The sequence below is a fragment of the Ictidomys tridecemlineatus genome, chromosome 3 (assembly GCF_052094955.1).
Source record: "Ictidomys tridecemlineatus isolate mIctTri1 chromosome 3, mIctTri1.hap1, whole genome shotgun sequence".
Lineage (NCBI taxonomy): Eukaryota > Metazoa > Chordata > Mammalia > Rodentia > Sciuridae > Ictidomys > Ictidomys tridecemlineatus.
The window spans coordinates 53,372,167-53,387,986 of record NC_135479.1 but is presented as its reverse complement, the minus strand read 5'-3'; the positions used below and the strand labels follow the sequence as shown (position 1 = coordinate 53,387,986).

Genomic DNA, 15,820 nt, shown 5'->3' with positions numbered 1-15,820 from the left:
AGATCATTCAATAAAAGCCTGGCAGCCATGTTGGGTTGTGCTGAGAATGGTCAGATCCAAGGACAGGGGACTGACCGAGTCCACCTTAGAGGTCCCTGTCTTGCAGCAGTATTGTGCAATGAGTAGGATATGGACAGCATTGAAGACTTGAGGGAGGACCAAAGTGTCTTCTATCCAAGGGTCGATAATCATGGAAGCCACTTCTATAGCAGGAATAATTGAAGAGACACTGCATGCCAGCTAATGCACTCAGCTCTGAGCATTTCATCTCATTTTGTCTCCATGACAACTCTGAGCTAAGGATTATTAGTCTCCCAATTTTAGGCTTAGAAAATTGGGTCCCTTACCCAAATGACAGAGCTGGGATTTGAATGCAAACAGTCTGACTTCTGAGCCCACAACTCAACTTATTAGACTTTGTAGCCTCCCAAAGAGCAAAAACTTGTGTCCACACCATGTCCACACATTGATAGCCTCTGTCTTTTTTTTTCTTTCTTTTTTTTTTTTTTTTGAACACATAGGAAGTGACACACAGTGCTGGAAGTTAGCGGCCAGAGAGTTTAAGATTATTACTAGTGACCATATGAAAGCTGAGGTGACCTTTGACCTTTTGAATGCAGTGGAGCCATTTTTTCTGTCTCGGTGATGGGGACATTCTTCACAGCCACACTGAATAATTATGACTTATGTTCTGGTTATTTGGGAAAAGACTTGGCTCTTAAAGTGAGAGCCCCATGTCTGACTGCTCTCTTACCAGCACTTTTTTCCCCTCTTATTTTTCTTTTCTCCCCTAGCCCCTAACAGTCATCTTTCTTCTGCTCTCCCAACTGTGGCTCTCAGTTAAATACATGGTCTGTGTCACCTTGTAATCCAAAGGAGTGCTTGGATTAGGTGGGGCACATGTGGCCTCCAGGATGAAAGTGGCTCTCCACCCACCCGAAGCACTGGAAGTGGTGCTAGCAACCCCAGCTTTATTGGAAACGCATTTACCCAAATTCTTCCGAATTTGGGTAACATCTTAGGTCCACTCTTTTATCTTACTTCTCCCACCACAACTTGACTTTTTCTGGATTTCAGCAGCCAACTGGTGGCCAGCACTTTGCAGTTCTCAGCCAACACTGGGGGGAAGTGAAATGGCCCCTCGTAAAGGCAGCAGCCATCAGTTTAAGAACAACACTCTTCACTGGGGCCTAGAAGGGGCAGAAGAGGCCAGTTGAGGAATAGCTGCTATCCAAGAAGCAGCACTGCGTCTTACTTCATTTGGGAACCCATGTCCCCCAGAGACCAAGTACACACCAGTTTGCTGGCAGGGTACCTCTGTCCTGGAAAGTGCTGGAACACTTGATAAGTTCTTCCTCTCTAGCGCTGCTTTTTCATAATAAGTCCCCTTTCTGTTTCCAGTTGTCATTACATCACCCTTCATTCCAGCAAACTTTGGTAATGTTATTTCTAAGTAGTGTTATTTCTAAGCTTATATATTATTAACATTAAAGGGTGGCAGCTTCCTGATGCTGTGTAGGAAGCACCCTGATCTTACCCAGTATATTTCCAAATCCCCCTGTAGGATGGCCAGTTTCTGGAAAGTATTAACACTCCCTCCTCATTATACCCTTTGAACCTTTGAGCCACCACCTAAGATATGCACCAACAAAAGATAAGCATATTTTTCTTTATGGCACGGTTAGCATATTCTACCTAGTATATTGCCTTATTGTTTTTGTCTGTCTTTGCCCTCTACCACCCACCCCCAGCATCATTTCAATGAGAGCAGAGAGGTTTTTGTTCATCTTGTTCATTGCTAGTATGTGCTCAATCAATATTTGATAAAAACTACCCTAGAAATACAGAATACAGAGGATAGTAGTATTTTTTTTGCCTTTATAACCATATCAGAAGTGAGGAGCTTCTATTTTATTTGTTGCTTAAACATTCATTGAGTTTTCAATGTATAATGTGTATAATGAGTATCAAGTGCCTAGCACCATGGTCATGGACATGGTTAGCAGCACCATGGTAGTGAGAGCTATGTGCATTTGCCTGGGACCTGCCTGAACCAGAAACCCTGTACACTGGTGCCCTGGGAAGAAGGGATCCCCCCAGGGAAGGCTCTAAGCAACGAGTTTGGCCCATCCAATGTGTTCCTGTTAGCTTTGTTTACAGAGGGTAAGCTTTTCTGTCCTGACAGTTGGCTCTAAGTACTTCTTGCCCCAGAACTTGAGCCATCTTTTTTATACCTTGACTCTTCAGAACAACATCTATAACATTAATTAAAGAACAGTTATAAAATAATAGGATTATGACTATGAAAAAGAAGAGTTTGGAAGATATCTGGGAACACTTTATTGTAATGGTGACATCTATTTCTGTTGGGACCCTGACACATTCAGAGTGAGGAGATACAACTCAAGGCCACATGCTACAACAGTGCCTTGAAACTATCCTTTCAAGACTAAAGTAAAATCATTCTCCAAATACTGTTCCAAATAACAAAGACAGTTATTTTTGCTGATGATCTCTCTACTGAAAGATCTTGGGTTCAAGTAAGAGATGACAACTTTGGTTCATTTAGGTTTTTAAAAAAAAAAAACCACAAAAACCTTATTTGAACAGTGTTGGCTTACTTGTAAGAATATATGTGATGATCGAACCAATAACATCTAAGGAGGGATTAGAAGGAAGGTGGGTGTAGGACACTCTGGGCTGTTTGTGACCATTGTGGCTTGAGTGTTACCATTACTGTGACTGAGCCCCAATTGTGCTCAGTTCAAAATCCAAAATTCCTGGAGAAAACCTGTTTGGCTTCCACTAGGCTCCCTCACGTCAGCTGTGTACAGAGAGCAGGGTCAAGTTGAACAGACATGGCTACTGGGCCACCCCTGTAATATGTTGTTCTGAGATTTGGAACTCAGTGACTGATCAGATCTGCCACCCAGTAGCCTTTGGCATCTTGGTGGGACGATTTGCTTTTAACTAATTAGAAGGATAAACATTTGGTGGGTTGACAAAGCTATGCCTCTGTGCCCTGCCTTTCCCTACATGGGGTAGAACTTTAGCAGAATTGCCCTGGCGTCACCTTGCCAGGTGTCCATAATTGATGCCAGGTGATAGTCCAGTCCAGGCAGGACAAATGAAGGGGTTTGTGGTGGACAATCTGTAGCCTGACTGGAGCCATCCAGAAATCTTTTGACACTCAGTCGAGAGGGAATTGTCAAAACAAGATATCCATAACAAAGTTCCTGACCGTTTTTTCCAAGACACTTGAATTTCTGCCAGATTCTAGACAGATTCACATTCCCAGGGGTAACACGCAGCACAAGGAAGGGGATATTTCTCAGCAAATATTGATGCGCCAGAGAATTGGCATTAAATTATTGACTTGACAACTCGTAATACGCTGCTTTTGATTGCTGATATGAAGGATTATCTATTTACAATTGGATTCTGCTGTTGAATTGTGGTGATTGCTGAGCTGAACTTATTTTGGGGAAGGGAAATGAATAACACTTTAAGAACACAGATGGGGCCTAGAAACTACTCAGCACTTTCTGTTCAGGAAGCAACAATAATGGCTGAGTTTTTATCTACTCCCTCTAAGGGACGGTTATCATCTGCAGGGTTCTGTTTTTGCTTTGGGGGTGGTTAGGAATGGAGTTGATTTTCTGCCTCTCTCCTGAGACCAACAGGCTCATAAAGAGCCAAATACGCATCTTTGCATCCGTTGGACCTGACGCACAGTAGGCACTCAACAAACAAGTGTTGAGTCAGGTTCTGGTGTGTGTGCATCAGACTCTCTTGGGGAAGTCCTATCCAGAGCAGTGCTCTTGTTCAGCTTCAGGACAGTTTGACCAAGTCTGACACCTTGTTGCTACCTGATGTGCCCTGGCCCAGGAATGGGGAGTCCATTGACCAAGCGTTAGCCTAACCGTGGCCTGGGGACTGCAGCTGCTGCTCCACATCTACCTGACGCCTGCCCAGGTGCTAGTGCCCTGGATCCCCAGTCCAGACTCCAGAGCCTGCCTCTTACTAGGCCGCCGTCCAGCTCCTGTGCCCCGTCTCTGGGAGTCTTAATTCCTTTTAATTTCCTGTTTCTAGGCCAGCCCATTTTTCCCTTTCGTCCCAACCCCCACGCCTTTTAGGTCACCTCCCCTGATTCCTGCTTCCTGCTGAGTGCTCTTGCTCCCTCTGGCCCCCAGATGTCTCTCTCCACACCTCTCTCCCCCAGGGTCACTGCTTTCTCTTCATTCAAGTTGTCACAGAACTTCCCTCCCTCTTTTCAGCATTGTGAGGGGCACAGGGACTGATAGGCGACTCCTCTCCATGTCCAAACTGCCTTCAGAGGTGGGCTAGGTGTCAGGGCTAGAGAGGGGTCTCTGTCTTCCCAACATCACTCAGCACGAATCCACCCCATACCTGGGGGCACTGGCCTGGTCCCTCCAGAGTCACCATGAAAAAGATCACAGTCCTTCCCTTGGGAAGCTGGTGATATTCAGAAGAACACGACCAACAGTTAGTCAGCACTGGCCATGTGCCAGGCCCTGGGTCCTTGCAAAACATCACCCCAACCCCCAATCTGAGGCTTGGGACATGCATGTTGCTAGCGTGACCCCTGAGGAGGGCAGCCCGCAGAGGTGTAGGTGGCTCTCCCAGAGAGCAAAGGAGCCATGCAGGTCCCTGCAAAACCCCCCTCTTTGCACTACACTGTTCCTGCACCCCGTCTAAAGGCAGAGACTGTCGATCACTGTTCGTCGGCGTGACACAAAACAGAAATAAAGTGAAGATCTGCTTAATTCCCCCTTTCTTTCCAGTCAGAACCAGAGCATAAGCAGATCCTATTCAGAAGCTGATTTTTTTTTTTTTTTTTGTCTCGTAATGTGTTTCTTTGAGGAGTCACATTGTCACTTCCATACCACAGTCCATGGTTTGCCACCTTTGTCCTGCAGGATCTCGTTCCCCCACCCCGTTGCCTCCTCCCATCCTGACCTCCTGGCTCCTGAGTCCACTGATCTCCCTGATGTTCCCTCCCAGAGTGTGGCCATTTGCCTAAAACCAGGCCTGCCATGGGCTGGCTGTCTTCATAGGGCTCCCTTAAGGGAGTATGGTTCAGGCACTGGGAGTCTCTGCTCTCCTCTTCACCCACTTAGCTTCTGAGTCTCCATTTTCTTATCTATAAATTGGGGGAGATTGTTTCCCTGTCAGCTCCATTTCATTGCCTTATGGTGACAATAGCATGGGATTTGGGCACACTAAAACTTTATGAGCACTTGTATTCAACGGCATAACGGTGCTCTTATCGTGACTTCTGCTCGTTAGGCTGCTAATATCGGACTCAGTATCCTTATTGTTATCATCACTGTGATTTGTGCCCAAATAACCAGATTGCCTGGGCTCCCTGGCCTCTGGGTTCCTCTCTGCCCCTCCTACCATGTAGCTGAATGGATTGTACCTTGGGTTCCTCTTTTGGTTTGCTTTAACCTTCTCTCGCCTGTGCCTGTGACCCCATCTTGAGCAAGTGCCCCTGTTTTGACCTCTGCTTCCTCAAAGGCTTTTACGTGTGGGTTTTTCACAGCTCCTCTCACCTGGTGTCCACTTGGCTGTGGCCCCCTTGCCTTTTGACTTCAGCCAGAATTTGCCCATCACAGCTGCCCTTCCTGTAGCTAATAACCGAAACGGATGCTGCCAGATATTCCACTCTGAACTTCCAACCTTTCCTGGACGCCCGTCATCACCGACAGCCCCAGCTAGAATTGATCTCTGTCTCTACAGCAAATGCCACCCAGGTGTTCCTCTGTTTTTGCTCCTCTTCCCTGTCTTTTGGAATGAATGACATGTTATTTCTGTTGTTACACTGGGAGACTGGCTCTCTCACAGGACATTTGCAGAGCATCTGCCATACACAAGGTACTTTCCTCAGGCAGCTAGACGGGAGCAGTCATTATTGACGGCATAGATCCAGTTTATCGAGAGCCAGTTATGTTCTAGAAGTTTAATGGACTTTGCTTTATGAAATCCTCACACCAAGCCTATGAGGTCAGTATTATTTTACTCTCATTTTACAGATGGTGGAACCACACTCAGAGTTAAGAAACTTTCCCAATTTGTCATAGCTAGTAAGTGGCAGAATTGAAGTCCAGTGTCCCTGACTGTACAACCAGTACCCCTCCACCATGTTGGACTGCATGATACATGTGTCTGGAGATCTTATGTCCTAAGGAAAGAAATATTCCATAAGAATTTGAAGATGAAGGACAGTTGTTCCTGAGTCACAGCCTTGCTGTAAATTACTCTGGGTCTCCAGGATGTGTAGGACTGAGCAGCCATCGTGGAGGATGTAGATGGTTGTGGGCCTGGGGTTGGCCGAGGACGGGTCGAGCCTGTAGGCTGAGGGGGAAGACAGCTGGGATCCATTGAGGAAAGGAAGGTAACCCCTGCAGAGGAGCTGCAGAGGAAGGTCAGTCCATGAAATAGAAAGGAAACCTTATAGAGATTATTTGGAATGCAGCATAAGAATAAAAGCGAATGCAGAATATCAAGAAAGATTTTGCACAGTACTTTCGCAAAAGCTTTATTAAGGAGAAATGTACACCCACAGGGGTAGATTCAAGAGGGGCAAGATCAGTGGTTGGATCTCCCTCTCCCCACAACCAGTTTCTGGTTCTGTGGCCCAGCTGGCTGCCAGGCCAGTTGGAGGAAGACTGTGGGGTCCACACCATACAGCCACCAAGCAGAGCAAACCCAGCTCCAGAGCAGCAGGTCTAGGGGGAGAATTCAAGGGCAACGGCAGTTCTCCCTGCTCAATCCGGAGCATCAGAATGTAAATACATTCACCTTCTCCACATGACCTACTCTTTTCTTAGCTTGTTTGCCCAGTAATGGGATTAAAGGGAACATTTACATGAACTTTTGAAAACAAATATTACAGTTTTTTTTTTTCTCTTTTCCTGGGCATTCTGCACCTCAGCTCAGTCTTCTGCAAAGAATTCATTTGATCAGTGAAAAACCAGCTGGTTAATACATGAGCAAATGCCACCTATTGACAGCACAACTGGAGAAAAAACAACCCACCACAGGAGTCATTCAGAAGGTTGCACCGCTCTTTAGAGGTCATTAGCTGTGTGGGGGTTGCTCATTGGCCCAGCCTCCTCCAGTGCAGAAATATAAGGTAGCCAACAAGAATGTGTATTTTGATTCAAAACAACCAACAATGGTGGGCTGCCAGGATGGCTTTCCTTATGACAAGACCGTCCAGATAAGAATACCCCTTATCTTCCCCTACCTCCCACCCCTGCATCCTTCTACCCCGCTCCTCTCATCACGCTCACCCCCCCCACACTGCTCTGCCATGGCAGGATAGAAGGCACCAATACGGAGATCTGTCCTCACCATCCCAGGAAAAGCCAGACTGCATATACTCCGCCTCTGTCCCCTCTTCCTCCATGCCAGTTAGTACAAGGGCTGTTACCTATGCTCGACCGTGGTGGAGGTGTTGGCAGGCTAGGCCCCATCACTTACTGGTTTCCAGTGTTTCACTGGAAAAAAGTGTAGACTATCAATCCAGATGAACAATCTTCAAAAAACACTCTCCTGTTCCTGAGAGACTATGTTTAATGTCCTTTCCCAGTTTGAAAAGAAGTTTGTTTTCTTACATCTTTTTTTAATTGCCATGAGCTGGACTTGTAAATATTGTAAGTGGTTGAGTAATACTCATCTGGTAAACTGACCAGAGGAAATGGACATTTTTTCCACTCTTGTAACCCTGGCACCCCATGCCTGCCCCTGAAAGGGACTCTTGAGTACTGGGAGGGAACATCTGCCCTGCCAGGTGCCGGCAGTACCAAGGCAGGAGCTGAGTGAAGTGCAGAGGAAACGATTCTGAAGTCAGGAGCCTCGCCAGGTGTTCCGTCCTAGGGTCGAGGGCAGAGAGCATTCATTGTTTCAGAGTTGGCAGGTTCCCAGAGGTTCAACTGTCTTTTTCGTTCCAAAATGTCAAACATTTCCTTAGCTGGGGATGGATGACGAGACCCCCTGAGGCTTGAACGGTATTTGGAGGCAGAAGAACTAAGGTCTGTCTTTCATACGTGACTCAGTACAGCTCGAGTTCTTCCCAGGACCACGAGCAGCACTGTCTCCCACGTCCTCCAAGCTGGCTCCACTCCTCTTTGTCAGGAAGGCTGGAGGCTCTGCCCTGCCTCCATCTTGGGAAGTGTCAAACCCTCTGTGGTTCTGTGTGGCTGTGCTTCTTTAGCAGGGTGCCTTATCTTTTAGTGACACTTACTGAATACTTGTCGATGAAATATGCCTGGGATTTGATTCCAGATACTAACTGAACACAGGGAGCAGGTGTGGGCGCAGATAAAGCCAGGCCAGCCATGAACTGATCCTTGAAAGCTGGGTGATGGCTCCTCATGGTTTAGTGGACTCTTTCTGTGACTATTTCAAGTTTTCCACCATAAAAAGTGGAAGGAAGGAGAAAATAATTGGATGAAGCCAGGAGAAACCATATCCAAGTACTTCAGCCCAAGGAGTCTGGGCCTCTTTTCCTGATAGAGCATGTGCTCTGTGGGTGTCAGACCCTGCCCTATACAGACACATGCTCTGGTGGCCCCCGGGGGGTGAAGAAGGCCAGGAGGCAAACCCACCTGGATTCATGTGCTAGCTCTTCTTACTAGCTCCAGGGCCTTAGTTAGGAGAGTTAACCTTCCAGAACCTCAGCTTCCTCATGTGTATAAAACAGAGAGAAGAGTGGTTGTTTGCAACACTCCCACAGCACCGAGCACAAAGCCTGGATCTCTGAATATTCTGTGTGTGGCAGGCCCTAGCTTTCCTTGGTTTTGAAAACTTCCTTGGTTTCTATTCCCTAATCCTCTTCCATTCAGAAAGGTGGTGCTGTTATCACATTGCAAGAAAGCTTCTTTGTAAGGAGGGATCCACTATGATAAGGTATGTAAACATCTTCTCTTTGGCCTCAAGAATCCTAAAGGCTGCAATTGGCTTTTACTGGCCCCTGTCACTTGCCACCTTAAAATGACTTCCTTTGTTGACCCTCGGTGCACACCAATTTATTTAAGCCTGTTAAAAATCTCTACCCAAAGGACTCATGTTTGCTCTGAAAGGGTTTAAAATGTAAATGTCTTATTTGTCATTGCTCTCAATATCCCCTTTTCATTTTTGGACAAGCACCCAGTTTATCACATGTTATCAACTTTCCGTCTAAGATGTCAAGAGTGAAATGCATTTTCATTCCTCTGAGGTAGTGTGTACCCCCTATCATGCCTTTTCTGTAGCATAATTTGTCTAATTCACAGTTTCAGTGACAGACAAATTGGCAACTTTAAAAGGCCTCACTGTATCTTAATAGTTCCGATAATCCCACCTGCTCTTTGACTGAAACTGCCCTGTCAAGGTCTCCAGGATCCAGAAACTTTTTTTCCTTGTCTTAGAGTCTCTTTGGTGTTTGGTTGCTATCAGCCTTGTTGTCCTCCTGACATTTTCTCAGCTTCTCCCTCCCTGCGGACTGTTTCTTCTGGGCCTTTCTTATTATCTTTGCTTGTACCTTCCAAATATTCACTGTATCTGTGAATATTACTGTATTTGCATGGTGCGCTTACTGTATTTGCATGGTGCCTCTTTTTATGTGCCAGCTTTGTGTTAAATACTGAGATTATGATGGTAAATGAGAAAGCACAGTCTCCGCTGTAGATGCTCGAGTGCCAGCAGAGGCGACAGACAATGATTTTGATAAGTTCATAGAGAGACAAAGAGTCTTGTAATTGGGGGTCCAGAAAGAGACCTTTGAGAAGCAACACTGATGCTGGGGTTTGGGGATTAAGTGGGTCGAGTTGGGGAGATCTCTGGGTGGGAAGGACAGCAGGTGTGAAAGCCTGGGGGTGGGCCGGAGTGTAGCATATTGAGAAGTGAAGAAGGCCTGATGGCCTGAGCTCTGGGCCCTCGGGGCCCCTGCAGAGCCTGGATCTCAGTCCCAGCCACTGGGGACTTGGGGCAGAGGTAACCTGGTCAGATGATGCTGGAGAGAGACTGTTCCAGCCGCAGCCTGGAGGAGAATGGGCGAGAGAGCTGGAAACAGGTTAGTGCACTGCAGCCATCAAGCCTGAGCTGGCAGGAGGGGAAGGTGGGGAGGCGCTCAGGCCCAGAGGCCTCTTCCCTTGCATTTCAGCCTTTGTGAGTATAAACGAAAACCAGATGGATGTTTCTGTCTTCCTGATCAGATTTGTTGTCATTCTTGATTCCTTTGTTCTCACCACTTGTTTTCCTATCATCATCACCCTGGGTTTATAAATTCAAGCTCATTTGTATGGGCCTCTACTCTGGGCCTTGGCAGAGGACCCTGGCTGGGTTGAGGACCCTTGCTGCATAAGGAGCTTCTCAGCCTCAAGTGCCTGCACCATCCCACACTCACACCCTCCACTGCGAACCTGCCTGAGACGGTGACAGTGGCTCTTCCTAAAACATTCTGCTTGTCTCCCTCTTTTCCCCAGGCAGCTCCTCCTGCTCATCCCAGGGGTGCCTAAACCCTGGAATACCAAGCACTGGCTCGATGTGTCTCTCAGTCTGTCCATCCTGCCCATTGTCTTCTCCCCACACTGCACAGCATAAAGTTTACACCCTTGTTGGGAACACAACATGTAGCAGAATGACCCCAGAATCGTTGAACTCCTGCCCACTTAGAACTTGTGGTCAACCTTCAGATGTCTTTGGAGACAGAAATGAATGGAGAGTTTTGTTCTGGATCTGGTGAGAAGATGAACTTAGATATGTTAACACACACACCCAGACTCTTCTCACTGCAGACATCTTGAAATACTAGCTAGAATATTATAACCCCACCCTGAAATGTTAGTGCATAGCTGGATTTACAAGGAAAAAAAGGAAATCCTTAGATGAAAGAAATGAGGGAAGGATTAAAAAACAGAACCTAAGGGAATGAACCAGTGCTGCAGCTGGGTCGTTATCAGTCATAGTGATACACCCCAGGGTCTTAGCGGTACACGGCGGGGGTCGGCACACTTCTGTAAGGAACCAGATAATAAATGGTTCAAGCTCTGCAGACACAGACAGCATGTCGCATCTCTTCCTTCTTTTACTTTTTTGACAACCCTTTAAAAATGCAGAAACTATTCTTAGCTCACGGATTGTACAAAAACAGACCACAACCAGAATTGGTTCGTGGACTACAGTGTGCAGGCCCCTGATGTACATCTCAGGTTTGTGTCCAGTGATTGAAGACTGAGAACAAACCCTTACTTTCCTGAGACGGGGACTTTCTAAAGATGAAATCCTTAGAGAAAGAGGCTCTATTAATAAAGACTGACTCACTATCACGGGGAGATGACAAGGGACCTCACCTAAGTCCTTTTTCAATATTCAAAATCATAGGTTTAAAATTTACAGTACCTGATCTACATTGAACCCTGAGGGCCTGTGGATTAAATTCAGGAAGTCTATGAACTTGGATGGAAAGCAAAGTGCATTCTTTTGGGAATCAGGGGGCAGTGGGCAGTGTTTGGGATTGAACCCAGGGCCTTGCACATGGTAAACAAGCACAGAGTTACATTCCCCCCCCCACCTTTGCTTTTTTTTTTTTTTGAGACAGGGTCTTCCTAAGTTGTCCAGGTGGCCTTGAACTTACAGTCCTTCCGTCTCAGCCTTGCAAGTCACTGGAATTATAGGCATATACCACCAAACCTGGCACAAATTGTATTCTTATTTTCATTACTGTCTTATTGGAATTAACATTTTCATTAAGTTCAAATGCAGGCAGCAAACCACAGTAATAGTATTAATAGTACTTGTGACTACCTTGTGACCAGTGGAAAGCAAGTGTTTTTGTTTCAAAATATAGTACATGCATGTTTTGATAAGCTTGTTTCAGTATAATTGAAAAATTATAGACACGTTTCTAAGTAATTATTGGAAGAAATCACTTTTGAATATTTAAAAATATTTAGAAATTAGAAAATTATTCTGTATCAAGTGTAGGCATAATATTTTAAAAAAAAAAAGAAAGATGGAAAATGAGTGAGTTAATTTTCAATTCAAGAATTTAGAGAAAGACTAACAGAGTAAATCCAAAGATACTGTTAGCAAAAATAAAAGCAGAGGGCTGGGGTTGCGGTTCAGCAGTAGAGTGCTCGCCTAGCATGGGCGAGGTGTGCGAGGTGCTGGGTTTGATCCTCAGCACCACATAAAAATCAATAAATAAAACTGTGTCCAACTGCAACATCACACACACAAATGTATATGCATATATATGTTAAAAAATGAAAACAGAAATTAACAAAACAGATGAGGAAACAAGATGATCAGAGTCAAAACTTGTTCTTGGAAGAGATTAATGAAAAGAGAAACACTTGTGTCAAGGGTGGTCAGGAAAAAAGAATTCACAAATAAGCAATATTGGAAAGGAAAAGAACACAGATATGGTATAGCATTGAGTTCAGAAGAGAATATAGTGAATACTTTTATGGTGGTAATTTTGAAAACTCAGGGGGGAAAAATGAACAATTTCCCAGAAACATGTAATTTAACAAAACTGACCCAAGAGGAAGTAAAAGCGTATAAGAAAGTAACCAAATATAGAATGAACGTTTAAAAGACTGCAAAGGCTTGGCACGCAGTGGCGCATGCCTATACTCCCAGCAACTGAGGAGGCTGTTGCAGGAAGATAGCAGGTTCAAGGTCAGCCTCAGCAACTTAGTGAGACCTTGTGTCAAAATGAAAAATAAAAAGGGCTGGGGATGGAGCTCTGTGATCAAGTGCCCCTGGGTTCAATCCCCAGCATAATGAGTGAATGACTATGAGTAGCCATGCATGCATTCATTCAACAAATATATATTGTGGGATATGTACAGGTGGTGTTGTAGGTACTGGGGAAACAGCAGGAGATAAAATAAAATACCTCTCTCTCTCTCTCTCTCTCTCTCTCTCTCTCTCTCTCTCTCTCAAAAAAAAAATAAAATAAATAAAATAAAACAAAATCTATCTTCTATGTCAGTGCTATCCTGTAAGACTTCCTGCAATGGTGGAAATGTTCTTTATCTTGTCTAACACAGCAGTCACTGGCCACATGTAACTGCTAAGCCCTTGAAATATAGTTAGAGCAACTTAAAAAATTGAATTTTTAACTTTATTTAATCTTAATTAATTTCAGTATAAATAGCCAGATATAGCCATTGGTTACCTAGGGTGTATCTCTAGCTATTAAGATCAGTAATGTGGTGGTGGCTTACATGCAACCTGTGGTCTCCTGTAGGAGAAGGAATTAGACTGTTTGGATCCTGGCCTTTCTGGGGTTTTGTTTGTTTTGGTTTGTGGGATGGGGGGGGTGTTTGCTTTGCAGTGCTGGGGGTTGAACCCAGGACCTTGTGCATACTTGGCAAGTGCTAAACCACTGAGCTATGTCTTTTTTGTTTGTTTGGTACCGGGAATTGAGCCCAAGGGCACTGTACCACTGAGCTACATCCTAGCTCTTTTTGAGACAGGGTCTCACTTGGTGGCTAAGACTGGTCTCGAACTTGTGATCCTCTTGCCTCAGCCTTCTGAATCGCTGGGATTACAGGTGTGCACCACAGCACCCAGCCTGACCCATCTTTGAACCAGCATCTTAGTCTTCCTGAGCTATCCTGGTAGCCAAATGACACTTTGTGTTTTGCCCAGCTTGTTACTGTATAAAAAACATTTTCCTTATCTGCTCCTTACTTCCCCCTTGAGTCTCAGAAGCCTGGGAGTCTTGGATTAGCAGGCTTTTCTTGGTGCTTACTCTGTAGTGGCCGTGCCCTGGTTCTTTTAGGCTATACCAGGTCACCTGTGGCATGTGGTACACACTAAGCACTTGGAATTCAATACTGGGCAAGTGAATGGGGAAAAATCAGTGAGCTTGTTGAATGAAGGGCTGTTTCTCTCAGGTCCAAGTCAGCCATGTGTAGTGAAGGAATGGGCAATAGTACGCCCAGATGCCTGGCCCTGGTGGGCAGACTGACTGGGAGGGCCCTTCATGGTCTCCAGCCAAAAGTGTTAGGAAATAAAACTAAAAAATATTAATCCAAGAAATATCCACAGAAAATTTTAGTCTGCTGGGTACTCTTTTTACAGGTGAGTGATGTGTTTCAGACTCAAGAAGACGAAGTGAAGCTACGTGGATTGTGGAAAAAATGAATTCTAGACTATTTCTTTGTAAAATTCTTAAGTTCTTTGCTTTGTTGGTGTTTCACCAATACAAAATTCAATTGTGTAACAGGGTGAACACCTTCAGCTGTTTCCACTGGCCTCGTGGCCCAAGGGGCGCACAGAAGCTGGAGCTGGAGGCTTTGCGCACTACCCCTTGCTGGAGTGCTGAATGGAGAGACCTGCCCTGCCCCCAGGCCTCTCAGTCTTGCAGTCAGGAGCACTGGCACAGCTCTCCAGGTGACAAAGGCTGTTTCCAGGCCCCCAGGAGCCGGCATCCGCCAGCCTGCAAAGCCATAACTATGTCCACTGCCCTTTTTGCAGATACTTCATAGAATGTGCAGTGCTTTCCTGAATCATTAAAAGATGCATGTTCTTCTGTTTTTCAGGGATGATAATGGTGATTTTATTGCTGCTCGTGGCTATTGTGGTTGTTGCAGTCTGGCCAACCAATTGATAGCAATAAAGGGACCACCCGCTGTGACACCAGCCAACGACAACGGAATAAATGCCCTGCACCCTTTTGGTACGCAAAATCTGCTCTCAATAAATTCCCCCACAGCTCTGAACTCTTGATGTGTGATGCTTCATAGCTCAGCAGCTTGAGAGCTACCTAGAATGTTGGCCCAGTGTAGCCCTCTGATTTTAAACTTGGTCATTTTGATGCTAGCAAGTGGGTCCCTCAAGTAGTCCCTTCCTGACTGCCCCATGGCTGCCAATGGATTCCAGCCACCCCACAGTGTGCTGGGCTTCTTGGGAGATGCCGAATTAGTAGACGGTTTGTAACCTTGATGCCTGGTCTGCTTGGAGATGTTACATCCCCATGTAGGAAACAAGTGGACAGTTGTGTGCCTTGTGTGTCCGGGCAGTGAGGCTGGAGTGAGGTCAGGGTCATGCAGAAGGAGTTTCCAAGCAGACACCCCACTAACCTTCCCCACCCAGGTCTCCCCTCGGGGTTCACACTCTTACTGGCACTAGCTGCTCCTGCTTAGAGAGATTTCTGGATTCTGGTAACTGCCTTCTTCCCTGAAAATACGTTCTTTTTCATTTGCTTGGGGATAATGAACTCACTTTTCAATGTTGAACCATCTTCCTAAGCAGCCAGAATCCAATCTCTTGCTTGAAGGGTAAGAATAGGGCACAATCAGGTGGTAAAGTCCTGTGTAGGGTTCAAAAACGGAGCGCTCGTGAAGTAAGGACAACACTGCCTCTGTCTGCTTCCCACACTGGCTCTGGCAGTATGTATGTGGGTATCCCAGAGCCTGGACTTGTGTGCATTGCTCAGAAAGACGGGATGATGGGGCCAGCCCCCGAAGGATGTCAGGCCCTCAGGATGGGTAAATTAGAAGGGAACAGAAGGCCAAGTATCGTGCCTTCTCTCCGCCCTGTGTAGAAAGTAGGATGGGAAGCAGGCCTTACTGTGCCTCTGTGGTAGAAGGGAAAAGAATTAGGGTCAATGACCCAGCAGTTGCCAAAGCACATGATATCACTGAGGAGGGGACTGTTGGAGGGTCTCCTCTGAACTTTCTCAAGATGATGTGACATGAATTCCCCTCTGGACAGAGACAGACACCAGGAAGAGTGACATGGTATAGCCTAGCATGATGTTATTTCCTGGGTTCTTGAGACCAAAGACTCTAGG

The 15,820-nt window shown here is 45.8% G+C and overlaps 1 protein-coding gene across 1 annotated transcript in view; it reads left to right on the top strand.

Moving 5' to 3' along the window:
* Stx8 (syntaxin 8) overlaps positions 1–14,747 on the top strand; it is a 248,456-nt gene extending 233,709 nt beyond the window's left edge. The window contains exon 8 of the mRNA XM_005332866.2: positions 14,568–14,747. Within this exon, the coding sequence (XP_005332923.1) occupies positions 14,568–14,635 (68 nt within the window). The 3' untranslated portion in view covers positions 14,636–14,747. The remainder of the gene's footprint in view (positions 1–14,567) is intronic.
* Positions 14,748–15,820: the final 1,073 nt, after the last annotated feature.